This window comes from Macaca nemestrina, chromosome 6 (assembly GCF_043159975.1).
Source record: "Macaca nemestrina isolate mMacNem1 chromosome 6, mMacNem.hap1, whole genome shotgun sequence".
Lineage (NCBI taxonomy): Eukaryota > Metazoa > Chordata > Mammalia > Primates > Cercopithecidae > Macaca > Macaca nemestrina.
In genome coordinates, this window is record NC_092130.1 from 166,251,478 (window position 1) to 166,265,686 (window position 14,209).

Sequence of the window (14,209 nt, forward strand, 5' to 3'; positions counted from 1 at the left end):
AATACTGGATCTGGTATACATCTGAGGGTAGAGCCCACAGGCCCTGCTACTTGATCACCTGCGTAGTATATGTAGGCCATGGTGTCTGAGCTGAGTAATGAACCAGCCCAAACAACCACAGCAGGACCACATCATATGAACCCCCAATGTCATCCCACAGCCTTGGAGACTATCTTCACATCACCAGTCTATGCAATGAGATTGGGACACCTTAAGTAAAGGGAGCAGTTCCTGACTCCCCTGTGTAGGGAGTCGAGGAAGGTTCTAGGCCCCAGGACCAGAGGGTGTGTAAGCAAACCCAGTGTGCTGTGGAAAGCAGGAGTGTGGAATCGGCCTGAGGCATCCCTGAGGCTTTTATTTTACAACACCAGACCAAAAAGGATATTCCCAAATGGCTCCAAGAGGACAACCAATGGATGGCCCAACTCTGAACAGCAGAGTCATTTACGTGTTTTTCAAAGAAATTGTGTCACTGAATAACTGATGCTGATTCTATATTAACACTGTGACTTAAAACAAAATCCTTATCTTTGGAGTCTATTTCCTTATCTCTAAGATAAGAACACCAATGATAAAGTCTATAGCAGTCATTTTAACTAATGTCTAAAAATATCAAATGACATATGAAACAACTTACGATAGACTATTTGAAAGACCTGAAATATGTGCACCTCTGTGTCGTACCTTTTTCATACATGTTGCTTTCTGTGTATTTCCCCTCCATTCTTTTTTGCAGTAGTCCATGATATCCATTTCAGGAGCTACGCTTAATCTCGGTTCTGTTAAAGAATTAAAAAAAATAATAATAATAATAAATCAAAGCATAATCAGAATATTGCTTCAGTTGGGGGTTACCCTTCACTCTTCGTTTCAAAAAAATCCAGAATTCAACCACTGCCTACCCACTGGTCCAGACCACCATCACCTCACCCCTAGATAACCACAGGGGTCTCCCAATGGGTGTCCCTTATCACCACACTCTCCAGACCATTCTCCACATGGTAGCTAGCCAGGATGATCCATCTAAACATGAATCAGATGGTACTGATCACTCCTGGGCTCAGAGAGCTCCAGGGACTCCTGCCTCATGGCCTTATTCCTCATACAGTCCCCCTCTCTGCCTCTCTGGTCTCTCCTCCCACCATTCCTCACACTGACTGGACTCCTGCCCCAGCTACAGCTTCCCAATACTCTCCAACACACCTGGCTTGCTTTTCCCCACACCTGCAGGGCTGCTCCCCGGCTCCATGCAGGCCTCTGCTCCAGGGTCAGCTAGCACCTTGTATCATAATATCACATACACTTTTGCTCTCTATTCCTCTTTTACAATTTGGTTTTTCTTCTTAGCACTCGACACCTGAAATATTTTTCTGTACCACTCCCCCACCCCTCCACACACACACCCATACAAAAATACAGTAAAACACGAGCTCTTTGAGGGCAGGGACTTTGTTTTGTTTCTCAGTTGTGTTGTGTCCTCAGGATCTGGAGCTGCACTGACACACAGGTGCTCATGAATACTTTCCTAATCAATTAAAGATGCGACAGTCTGAACTATGAGAAAACACTTCTAACAATGAGTAATCAGTTTTTTTATAACCATTATACAAAGAAATAACATCTACTATAACAAAAATTACTTTTAGTTATCTTAATGTAGTTATGTCCTTCCCTGATCCCAAAAAGCCAAAAGTAGTCGATAATAAACCAGAAACTAACAGAACTCTCCATGTTTGTTAATCCACAGACCTCACCTGACTCTAACAACAACACATCCCCAAAAATTAAAAATACAACTCACCATCAGACAAATGTTACAGCGAAAAACAAAATGGCCTTTATATTTTCCCTAGTTTAATATATATGGTTTGGGGTTTGCTTCTGTGGTAGGTGCATATACACGCACATGCACATGTTAGCGTGTATGTTTCAGGAAGAAAAGGAGGTAAATTCTCAGGCACATCTTGACTTCCTTTTTAAATTATTGAAGACGTAGATGCTAGTGATGATTTTAGAATATAAATACAGAAGTACCTGACAACATATTTACTCCTGAGCAAGTTATACATAAAATAAAAATGTTTTACTCAACTAAATTCAACAAATATTTACTGAGTGTCTAAAATGTACCAAACGTTGAGCTAGGAACTGGGGATACAAAGGTGATGAAGACAGGATTCTATCCTCAAGGGGCTTATGGACTGCTGGAGAAGACAAGACAACAAGCACTTATAAACCAGGGTGTGATGGGTGCCAGGATGTTAGGAGCACATAAGAGGCCCTAAATCCTTCTTGCAGTTTAGGTAAATTAAAAAAAAAAAAATGAAGTAAACTCTTAAGAACTGTCGATTTTTAAAAATCTCATTGTGAATCCTTTTACAAAGAAAAGTAACCCTTTACATAAAAGGGAAAATAATACATATACAGATAACACAGACATATTTGTCTGTGGCACACCTCAGGATTCACTTAAAAATGAAGCAGACTCCTGAGGTATAATATACAGGGACCACAGAGACCAATGCTGCACAGCCAATCCTTAAAAAACCTTCATTTTTTTAATTCGAGAAATATATTTTTGTGTGTCTACTTAGTGGATGGAAGCATTCTCATGTATCTGTCTTTCCATTCACCTGCCCAAAAGGGAGGAAATGCAAATGTCCAGAGTCAGGACACTTATTGGTTCACATTTTCCTCCAGTTAGGGTTATGAGCCTGAACAGAAAGCATGTCCAGCTCAGAACGGGCCTCCTGGGAAGGAAATCTACCTTCCTGCTCTCCTCCCTGCAGTCCTCATTCTCGTGCACACCAGGACAAGACCTGGCCTCCTGGGCAAGGTGGGGCAAGCCCAGCACCCCATGACTGAGGGGGGAAGGCGCAAGCCTCACACGGGCCAAGAGATCAAGCCATAGGCCACAGCCAAGTGCTGAATCAGAGGCCTACGTAGGCAGTGAGGGTTGGGAAAATGGGTACCAGCACAGCTGGCAGCATCAAATACCTGAATTCCCATTCTGCTGTGGTCCTCTGAGGAGGACTCCAATGGCTACTACATGCCAGGTACCAGGCTAGGAGCTGGAGATGCAGGACAAGGCAGTGCCTGACCTCGAGCAGACTACAGAGTTCAAAAGCAACTTTCTTTAGTTGCAAACTACATAGACTCTGCTGTTTTCAAAAAAGGGCATTTCTAATGGCAAAAAAATAAAAAATACAAAAATAGGGAAGTTGAAAACCAGAGCGGTAAGCCAGGAGTTGAAATAACCAAGAGGCTTGATCTTTAGCCACCACATGGGTGACAAAGACAAGAATCAGACCCTCAGGAGGTGGGAAGTTAAAACTGAAACCCCTCCGGAAAGCAGGGACTCTCAAATAGGACAGGAATCTCAATCTTTGTAATGGGCCAGATAGGAAATAAGTTAAGGCTTTGAGGGCCATAAGGTTTCTGTCACAGCTATTCAACTTTACCATGAACGAAAGCCACCACAGACAATATGTAAACTAACATGTTTCAAAAAAAAAACTTTATTTACAAACCCAGGTGGCAAGTCAAATTTGGCCTGGAAACCATAGTTTGCTGACTCTCAGGCAAGGTGGAAAAAAATCTTTTCACTAACAGAGAGGATAAGAAAACTTTCTGCCTCAGTCTGGGCTCTGCTTCAGGGGAGAGGGCAGCAAATGTTATTTCAGGAAGGACAATGAACCCAGAAGGTCTGAGATGATGTGAGAAGTGTAACGGGATCCATTTCATTCTCAGAGTAAAGCTAGGAGTTACAAGACCCACTGAAAAGCTTCATAGCCTGTGTGGGGTACAATGCCAGACAGAAGAGAATCACAACAGAGAGCCTATAGGGTGGAGGACTGTCAGCGGTAACAAACACCAGCTGAATATGCACTTTCTTCTTAGGAATCTGACTAATGAGGACACTGCACTCCACAGGAAATTTTGAACAACCACAGCAGTAGAGACAGAGTATTCTCTGAAGTTTCATGGAAGACTGGAACGGTGCAGCCCCGGAACGCACTACTACAAAGAATATCTCCTGTGGCTACCACAGTGAAGAATTCACCAATTCCTTGAGAAGGGCTCAAAAAGTATTATAAAAACCACACTGTGTATCATTTGTTCCTAATCACACATGACAATGCTTTTTTTGTTCACCATAAACAGAAGGCAGTTCTCAAAACCAGAAGAGCACAGACAAGGGTCTTCTAAGGTTCATGGAAAATGACTTTTACGAAAAAGCTATGGATAGATTTCAATTTTTTTTTTTTTGCACCATGATAAACTCATACTAACTTGTTATAACATGTATGAACAGGATCTCATCTAAGGCACTAAGAAGGATAAGACATCAGTTTGAAAAGACCGCTAATAGAGCAACGTGAGTTCTGCTAAAATTTGATGTTGAATTTATGGTGAAGCATAGGTGAAAGAATGGTGAAATCACTTATGATTTATAAACAGTTTATAGGGACAGTGGCCCAGTGAAATCAGCAGCTTACAAATGGATAACTCGTTTTCAGAAGGAACATTACGATGTTGAGGATGAAACCTGCAGCGTCAGACCATCCACATCAACTCAGGAGGAAAATACGAATCTTGTTTGTGCCCTAACTGAAGGGGACCAACAAGGAACAGCAGAAACAATAGCCAACATCACAGACAACTCACCTGGTTCGGCTACACAATTCTGACCAAAAAAATTACAGCTGAGCAAACTTTCTACTCCGTGGGTGTATCCAGATCAGCTGCTGACAGAAGCAAAGCTTTCAAGGGAAATTTTAAACAATTGGGATCAAGAGCCCGAAGCATTTCTTCGAAGAATTCTAATGGGAGATGAAACATGGCTTCACCAGTACGATCCTGAAGACAAAGCACATTCCAAGCCATGGCCACCAAGAGATGGAAGGGGTACAGTCAAAACAAAAGCAGACTGGTCAAGAGCAAAGGTCTGGGCAACAGTTTTTTGGGCTGTTGAAAGCATTTTGCTTGTTGACTTTCAGAAGGGCCAAACAACAATTAATATCTGAGAGTGTTTTGAGAAAGCAAAAGCTTTAGCAGAAAAATGCCAGAGAAAGCTTCACTGAGAGTCCTTCTGCATCCCAACAATGCTCCTGCTCCTTCCTCTCAAACAACAGCAAGAATTTTGATGAGAAATCATTAGGCATCCACCTTACAGTACTGATCTGGCTCCTTCTGACTTCCTTTTGTTTCCTAATCTTAAGAAGCCCTTAAAGGACACACATTTTTCTTCAGCTTATAATGCAAAACAGACTGCTGCATTTACACTGTTAAATTCCCAGGCCTGTCAGTTCTTTAGGGATGAACAAATGGCTGGTATCATCATTTAAAAGTGGCTTGACGCTGGGCGCGGTGGCTCACGCCAGTAATCCCAGCACTTTGGGAGGCCGAGGCGGGCGGATCACAAGGTCAGGAGATCGAGACCATGGTGAAACCCCGTCTCTACTAAAAATACAAAAAATTAGCCAGGTGCGGTGGCTGGCGCCTGTAGTCCCAGCTACTCGGGAGGCTGAGGCAGGAGAATGGTGTGAACCCGGGAGGCGGAGCTTGCAGTGAGCCAAGATCGCGCCACTGCACTCCAGCCTGGGCGACACAGCGAGACTCTGTCTCAAAAAAAAAAAAAAAAGGGGGGGGGGCTTGAAACTGATGGAGCTTATGTTGAGAAATAAGGTTTATATTTTTATTTATTTATTTATTTTTTTTTGAGACAGGGTCTCGCTGTTACCCAGGATGGAGTGCAGTAATGAGATCACGGCTCACTACAGCCTCAAACTCCCAGGCTCAAGCGATCCTCCCACCTCCGCCTCCTGAGTAGCTGGCACCACAAATGTGCACCACCACGCCTGACTAATTTTTGTATTTTTTGTAGACACAAGGTCTCCTTGTTTGCCCAGGCTGGTCTCGAACTCCTGGACTCAAGCAATCCGCCCACCCCAGCCTCCCCAAGTGCTGGGATTACAGACATGATCCACCACACCCAGCCTTCTATCTTTTAATTCCATTTTTCCACAACCTTTTTGAAGTGCCCTTATACATTACACAGGTAATGAGAGAGAACATGCCACTTGTGATTATTCATGAGGTATCCCAAAATCAGAGTATCCCTATGCAGCTCCTGCATGAGACCAGTCATGGAACTAAAGACGTGCACCACATGCAACCTTGCCAGCCAAGTCTCCACAGACCAGTGGAGGGGTCCAGGAGTAACACCTCACTCCAGCAGCAATGGGTCCTGGTCGGGGTAAGATCAGGCAAGACAAGAAATACACAGACATGAAATCACAAAACGATGAGGCTGTGCTACTGATCCCATCACTGTCTTTCTTATTAATCACATTTATATAGCCATCTGCAGGCAAAGATGTACACAGCCAGTTTCTCAGTTAAGTCTTTCCATTTGAAATGAAAAATGCACTTCAAATCTGAACTCTCCCTCTAAGAATATAAGGAAATCAAGAACTGAGAGAGGACGGTGTCAAGAGATTAAACAAAACAATCCTCATAGGTGTGAAAAATGATATGAATGTAAAGAATGCAGAGAGAATGCTTGCATGAACATTTAAAAACCTCAGGAAACAGTCTCTAAACATACTTCGGCAAAACAATCAATGTAGATAAGACCATATACATAAGAATATTTTATTGATATTTTATGAAAATGGATATACTGATTTAACTGCATTTTCTGCTATAAACAATAAGAACTCTATAAATAAAACAATTCCAAACATACCTGATGCCCCTCTTTCATGTATAAGCAATTCTTTCTCCTTTTCTATTTCATCTGCAGCACGGTACATGTCCTCCTCACTGAAATCACACCAAAGCAGACATTTTCAAACACTTGTTGCACTGACATTTTCCATCCTATTATACAGCTGCTTATAAAATGCACAACACACTAAGGGTTTAACTTTTTTCACTTTATATGATGATAACCTGATAAAATATGGGTCTCATATCTTAAGAATAAAGATGCTTATGTTTCTATCTCACCACTTTCTTCTACTTCAGAATTTCTTACTTTCAATAAGACAAGTTACATTACTTCATTTGCTAGGTGGCTCTGAGGCCATTTTAATTGCAATGCCTATTAATGCCTCAACTATATACCTAGATGTCACAGCATGCATCTTATTAGTGAAGCTCCTGAACGGATTCTGTCAAGTTCCAAGAATGGAGATAGTGCTGATAAAAGTATTTATATAGGAATGCAGGCCCATTGCCAACCTTTGTAACATGTCACAAGCAAACTTGACAATAGCTACCTTAAAAACAAGAAGAGACTATGTTACCATTACAAATCACCAAAGCTAAAATCCTCCTGCTTCCTGACACCACATTCAACCAGCCACACATGCAGCTGTTACATATATTCCCACTGTCCACTACTACCGACTTCTTACTCAGAGCTTCCTAGTCTCCAGTACTTTAAAGAGCCCACTAAGTACTACAAAGGGAAAAAATCCACTAGATGCTAGACAAAGATGAAGAATGGGACTTCTGGTTTGAAGATGCCCCCTTTTTCCTTCAAGATTCACCCCAAAATGACAATAAAGGGAAACAGAAACCCCAATTCTATCTTTCATGAAACCAGAAGACAGGTGAAAGTCCAAAGAGCTGGAAAGCAGATGGAGTGGTAAATGACACAGGACAGGGAAGCCAAGGCTGGTGGATGGGCATCCATGGCAGGCAAGCCAGAAAACCTGGCAGAACCCCAGAAAGGCTCAGGAACTGGAGGCATCAAGTCCTTCAGGGGCATGAATAACACACTGAGCGGAAAACAAGGAGACTAGCTGACCTTCACATAAGCAATGATCAGACCCCTGATTCCCCCAAACTCCTGCCTCATGAGAGCATACCCCATCCTCACACAAGACTGCAGACCCAATGGAACACAGGAAGGAGGAGGTGCCAGGCTTAAAAAAAAAATTTCAGTGAATGACTGAGATACCCCTACCTCCAATTCCCTCATCACCCCTGCTCCTGGTACATGGCCTAGTACAGCTGGGGGCAAGAAGAAGGAGTCAGAGGGCAAGAGACAGATGAAGAAGGGGTACTGGGAGGGGTAGACTGAGGAAGTCTCACATGTCCCACTAAAACCTTTCAGTGGTTCCCAAACACTCAGGGAACTAATGTCAAAATTAGGACCTTACCCACCACTTTAGCCTATATCCCATTATTTCCCTATGCAGTATTCACACTTCAGTTCAAACGCCTGACCAACACTATCGTGTGCCCGTACATCTGTGATTTGCTCAGATGTTCCCTCTTCCTGAATGGCTCACAACTCCTGACCTGCCCCCTGCCTAATATATCACAATACACGCCATGTGGGTAAGCCCTCTGCAGAGTGCAATGGTTGGAGTGGGGACCCAGGAATTAGACTGCCAGGGTTTATTTACCTAGCCCTCATTCCGGTCCTTATTAGCTGTATGTATAACTATGACTAGAGTAACTACACCTCTCAGCATCTAGATTTAACTACCTGTCAAGGCCAGGTGCGGTGGCTCAAGCCTGTAATCCCAGCACTTTGGGAGGCCGAGGCGGGCGGATCACAAGGTCAGGAGATCGAGACCACAGTGAAACCCCGTCTCTACTAAAAATACAAAAATTAGCCGGGCGCGGTGGCGGGCGCCTGTAGTCCCAGCTACTCAGGAGGCTGAGGCAGGAGAATGGCGGGAACCCGGGAGGCGGAGCTTGCAGTGAGCCGAGATCGCGCCACTGCACTCCAGCCTGGGCAACAGCGTGAGACTCCGTCTCAAAAAAAAAAAAAAAAAAAACTACCTGTCAAAAGGGCAGTAAGAGTATTCACCTCAAAGGGCTATTTTAACAAACAGATACATGGAAAATAATTAGCACTCAAAATTAAGTAAGCTATTCTTATTCTCATTTTATATCCACTGGTGCAAAGTATTAATGAACACTCTGACCAATTATCAATTTTTATTTCTTTTTTTCTCTATAAATGTGTAACTGTGTGTATTTTAATGTTGTGGGGGTGAGGGAACAAGTATCAGGAAAAGGTACTTTCCATGTGCTCTTGCTTCCAGTGAGATTTCAAGTAAAAAGTGTGATGTCACCCTTAGAGCCCATGCCAGAGTTAAAAACAAACAGAAACCTGATTCATGGGGACCATACATCAAAGGTCTAAAATAAAAAGTGACCAAATGTGTTCGTTCTTCTCTCAACCATTTAACAACATCTTTCAGCCTCTTTCCTGGCTTTAAAAAATAAGAGACAAATTTAATCCTGTAAAACAGTCATTTAAGCAGAGCACTTTCACAGTGTCATTATTGGAGGCATGTATCTCTGGGCAAACCACTTCCCCAAGGCCTCAGTTTTCTTATCTCCAAAATGAGAAGACTGGAAGAGGCCATATAAATGGTTCCTCTTCCAGTTCCTTAGTCTAAGTTTGTGAATAAATTTGTCATGAAAATTGTACTTTGAGCAAAATCTGTGGCTATACTGTGTGCACATTTGGCTCCACTTTGTTCTCTTTTTAATCTACAAAATAACCAAAATCCAACATCAATGCCCAGAGGAGGTTCTCTAAACAAGCAACTCTCCGTCCCACAAGTACAAATTCCTACAAAGGCCAACAGGAAAGGAAAGGAAAGAAACAAACAGCAGAACAAACAGGAGAACTAAATGCAAAGGGAAGCTGAACAGGAAATTACTGGAAATAAAGAGAAGAGACTCAAGATATATGAAAAAAGCAAAGCAGAAATGGAAGAATAAGAGAATCAGAGTATAACCAAATTGCTTTAACCACAACTGGATTTCACTCAGATTCTGTGCACAAATATCTGCTAACTTCATGGCCACCACGAATGTACAGAAAATGTAATATAGCCTTTACTAAAGGCCACTATTAAAATAAAAATAATCCTGCTTAAAGCCAGGAGTTCAATACCAGCCTGGGCATAAAGCAAGACCCCGCCTCTACAAAAAAAAAAAAAAAATTTAATTGGACATGCTGGCACTCACCTGCAACCCCCTCTACAGAGGAGGCTGAGGAGAAAGGATCACTTAAGCCTAGGAGTTGGAGGCTGCAGTGAGCTATGATCACACCATTGCACTCCAGCCCAGGCAACAGAGTGAGATCCTGTCACTAAAAAAAAATAATTAATTAGTTAATTAATTAAATTTTAAAAAATAATCCCGAAGAATAAGTTTTAAGTTTGAGCAATGAAGCTCAATCAATATATTCAGGAAGGAGGACATTTCACAGGCAGAATGAAATAGTTACCCGTCTAATATAAAGATAAGCAAACAGAAAGAGAGGAAGAAACAGAGCAAAAAATTATAATTTTATTTTAAAAATACTTCACTCAATAAACTTTTGCTTTAATTTTTTATGTATTAAAATAATAAAGCTGAAAACAATGACAAAATGAAATTATATTAAAGGCCGGGAATCTGAAACAAGTAGAGGTTAAGTTTAAGTTTTTGTTATGGGATGGGAAGATAATAAAACAATGAGAGGAAAAGGGATTTGGCAACCTTTTGTGTGTCAAGTTGGTGTGGCAGTGGGGAGGTACCCACTCTGACACAAAAGAAACCACTGAAGCTCAGAGACTCAGGTGATCACCACAGAAAACAGTTTTGTGATAAAGGAAAGTTAAGCCAAAGTCTAAATGACTTGATTTTCTGACAGTCACCCTCAATTCCACAGTTAAAATTTGTTAAAGGATACAAACAAAGGATAAAATTACAGCTGGATAGAAGGAGTAAGTTCTAGTGTTCTATACCATTGTAGGATAACTACAGTTAATAATCTATTACATAGATTCAAACAGCTAGGAGAAGGATATTAAGTGTTCCTAAGACAAAGAAATGATACATGTTTGAGATGATGGACACGCTAATTACCCTGATCACTATAGTTATGTGTATCAAAACATCACTAAATGTCCCATAAATACGTACAACTTAAAAATAATTAAGCCGAGGCCGGGCGCGGTGGCTCAAGCCTGTAATCCCAGCACTTTGGGAGGCCGAGACGGGTGGATCACAAGGTCAGGAGATCGAGACCATCCTGGCTAACACGGTGAAACCCCGTCTCTACTAAAAAAACACAAAAAACTAGCCGGGCGAGGTGGCGGGCGCCTGTAGTCCCAGCTACTCGGGAGGCTGAGGCAGAAGAATGGCGTGAACAAGGGAGGCGGAGCTTGCAGTGAGCTGAGATCTGGCCACTGCACTCCAGCCTGGGCGACAGAGCGAGACTCTGTCTCAAAAAAAAATAATAATAATAATAATAATTAAGCCGATTTAAAAAATTTTAATATATATATATGTTTTTTGAGACAGGGTCTCATTCTGTTGCCCAGACTAGACTACAGCCGTGCAACCACAGCTCCCTGCAGCCTCAACCTCCTGGACTCAAGCAGTCCTCCCACCTCAGGCTCAAGTAGCTGAGACCACAGGCATGCACCAGCGCATCTGGCTAATTTTTAAAATTTTTTATACAGTCAGGGTCTCACTATGTTGTCCAGGATGGTCTCAAAGTCCTGGGCTCAAGAGATCCTTCCACCTTGATCTCCCAAATAGCTGGGATGACAGGCGTGAGCCACCATGCTCACCCTAAATTTTAAAACCAAATGCTAACAATTCCTAGTTAGAAAATTCTTAGTTTTGCACCATGGCATTATTTTAAAGTGTATATTTTCAAGCTCCTATTAAACAATATTTACCTATTTTCGTTTTTTGAGACGGAGTTTCGCTCTTATTGGATAGGCTGGAGTGCAATGGTGCAGTCTCGGCTCACTGCAACCTCCGCCTCCTGGGTTCAAGCGATTCTCCTGCCTCAGCCTCCTGAGTAACTGGGATTATAGGCATGTGCCACCACACCCAGCTAATTTTTGTATTTTTAGTAGAGATGGGGTTTCACCACATTGGTCAGGCTGGTCTCGAACTCCTGACCTCAGGTGATCCGCCTGCCTCGGCCTCCCAAAGTGCTGGGATTACAGGCGTGAGCCACCACACCCAGCCTATTTACCTATTTTCTCTTAACCTAGAGATAAAATATTTTATTTTTGATATTAAGACAACACATCCAACTGAGTAAGCTATATAACATTACATACTAAATTACAACTGGTACCACTTGCTCTGTTCAAAAAGACCTGCATACCAACCAATTTTTGAAAACTTACTTTAAACATGCTCACTATACAGACACAAAATTATACTATTCCCAAGAGTAAAAGCCGTGAGTTAAAAGCAGAGCTTAGTGAAGCAGAAGGCATTTCTGTGAAGCCAATTTTTCAATTTTTGATTCAAGTAAATACGTAATAGGAAAAAAATCAATTCTAATGCATATGCAAAGCTAACAAGACAGAATATTTTAATCACTCACCATTATGAAACTTTTAAAAATTGTTCCCCTTAGTTTTCTAAAAGAACTAAGTATGGCCTTTTTTAATTCAACTCTCTGGACTTGAACCCTGCAGTTCATACTTAACTCAGCCTGTCCTATGAGACTAATGGCAACACTAAGGCAATGTTGGTGAGACAGTGTCAACCAATATGACACTAACACACCTTCCCACACAGGCACAGGAAAAGCAAAGACCACCAACCCAGCCGTTCTCCACCACTTTGTGGTTCAGACATGGGTGAACAACACATCAACTACAGGAAAGTACCGGCACCCCGGCCAAAATTCCACCCCTCTTCTGCAAGTGGACTTTCCACGACTGGCTCATGCTACTCCATGTGACTTACAGAGGTATCTGGGGTCAATGCATACACTCTCAATAACGTTTGATTCTTAGAGACATCCTAGTTCTAGACCCCAAAGCAGGCTCTTCATCAGGTTGGGAGAAAGTGGACTTCATCCCTACTCCAAACTGTAGCAGCATCTGGGGGTGGGGTGGGGCAGAAAATACATCCACAAGAACAACCGTGTACCACTTTTTTTGTTCACAGCCCCTTTGAGAATTCAGATTTCATCAGAACCTAAGCCCAGAAACATACATAAAATTGCTTTCAATTTCAGAGGGGTTCACCGACAGAATGCCTCCACAGATTCAAACCCTGTCTCACCCTCAGACAGGCAGAGAAGGGCCAAGGAGTAGTCTCTTCTCAATTCCCTAAGCATTTCTGGCCTAGTCACCAACGATGTCCCAGGACCAGATACAGCAGGAGTCAGATGTTGGGGGTGGAGTGAGCAGGGGATAGAGCATAGGAGAGCAGCAGAGGGAGCTTGAAGAAGGCCAAGTAATCTGGTCTGACAAAAGATTTCTTCAAATGTGACCCTAAGTTATGTTTCAAGCCATCCTTAGGGCTTGTCTAGGAGATGTGAGCCAACCTCAGCTCTTAAATGGGCTGATGGGTGGATGGAAAAAAGGAGGGAAGGGAGGGAGGGAAAGAAAACCTGCAATGAGATGTATACAAAGTAGCTCATCACTGGGCACTGTGGCTCACACCTGTAATCCCAGGATTTCAGGAAGTTGTGGCAAGAGGATTGCTTGAGCCCAAGAGTTAGAGACCAGCCTGGGCAACATAGTGAGACTCTGTCTCTACAAAAAGTAAAAAAAAAAATTAGCTGGGTATGATGGCGTGCACCTGTTGCCCCAGCTACTTAGGAGGCTGAGGTGGGAGGATCGCTTGAGCCTGGAAGGTTGAGGCTACAGTGAGCCATGGTTGTCACTGCACTCTAGAATGGGCAACAGAGAGAGATCCTGTCTCAACAAACAAGAAAATAAAGCAGCTTATCTATGTGGTTTATATGTTTCTTTTCTCCTTCTCTCACTTGTGAAATGTGATGAGCTTAGTGGAAAGGAATCAGAGTAATCTACTGTGCTGCCTAGGAAATAAGCCATCTCTTTCTCTACCCATCACCACAGCCTTCAGAGACATATCCCGAATGTCTAATTCAGCTGCAGAAGCTGGGCTATGCTCTGTACTTGTAATTACTATCCACTGAATGTATTACAAATGACTCTGTAGGATATCTCAAAACTTCTACAGTCTTACAGTGTTCATACTTCTAAGTGTAAACATTTTAAATAATTCCTCCTCATAGCAAACCCAACTATCTGGGTGGAAAGAAAGGCCTTGGCTCCAATGACAAAAAACGTAGACTAAAAATGGACATTACACTATTTAAATTGATACTCAACTATTAAGCTATATATATCATCATGCAGGAATTGACATGAATACCTTATATTGCAAATTTTGT

At 42.3% G+C, this 14,209-nt stretch overlaps 1 protein-coding gene across 2 annotated transcripts in view; it reads right to left on the reverse strand.

The window, feature by feature from the left end:
• Positions 1-14,209, reverse strand: part of LOC105492322 (OTU deubiquitinase with linear linkage specificity) — a 42,990-nt gene that overhangs the window by 24,678 nt on the left and 4,103 nt on the right. For both annotated transcript variants that reach the window (XM_011759335.3, XM_011759336.3), the window contains exons 2-3: positions 6,752-6,828; positions 685-779 (exon numbers count right to left, since the gene is read on the reverse strand). In XM_011759335.3, the coding sequence (XP_011757637.1) occupies positions 685-779; positions 6,752-6,828 (172 nt within the window). The remainder of the gene's footprint in view (positions 1-684; positions 780-6,751; positions 6,829-14,209) is intronic.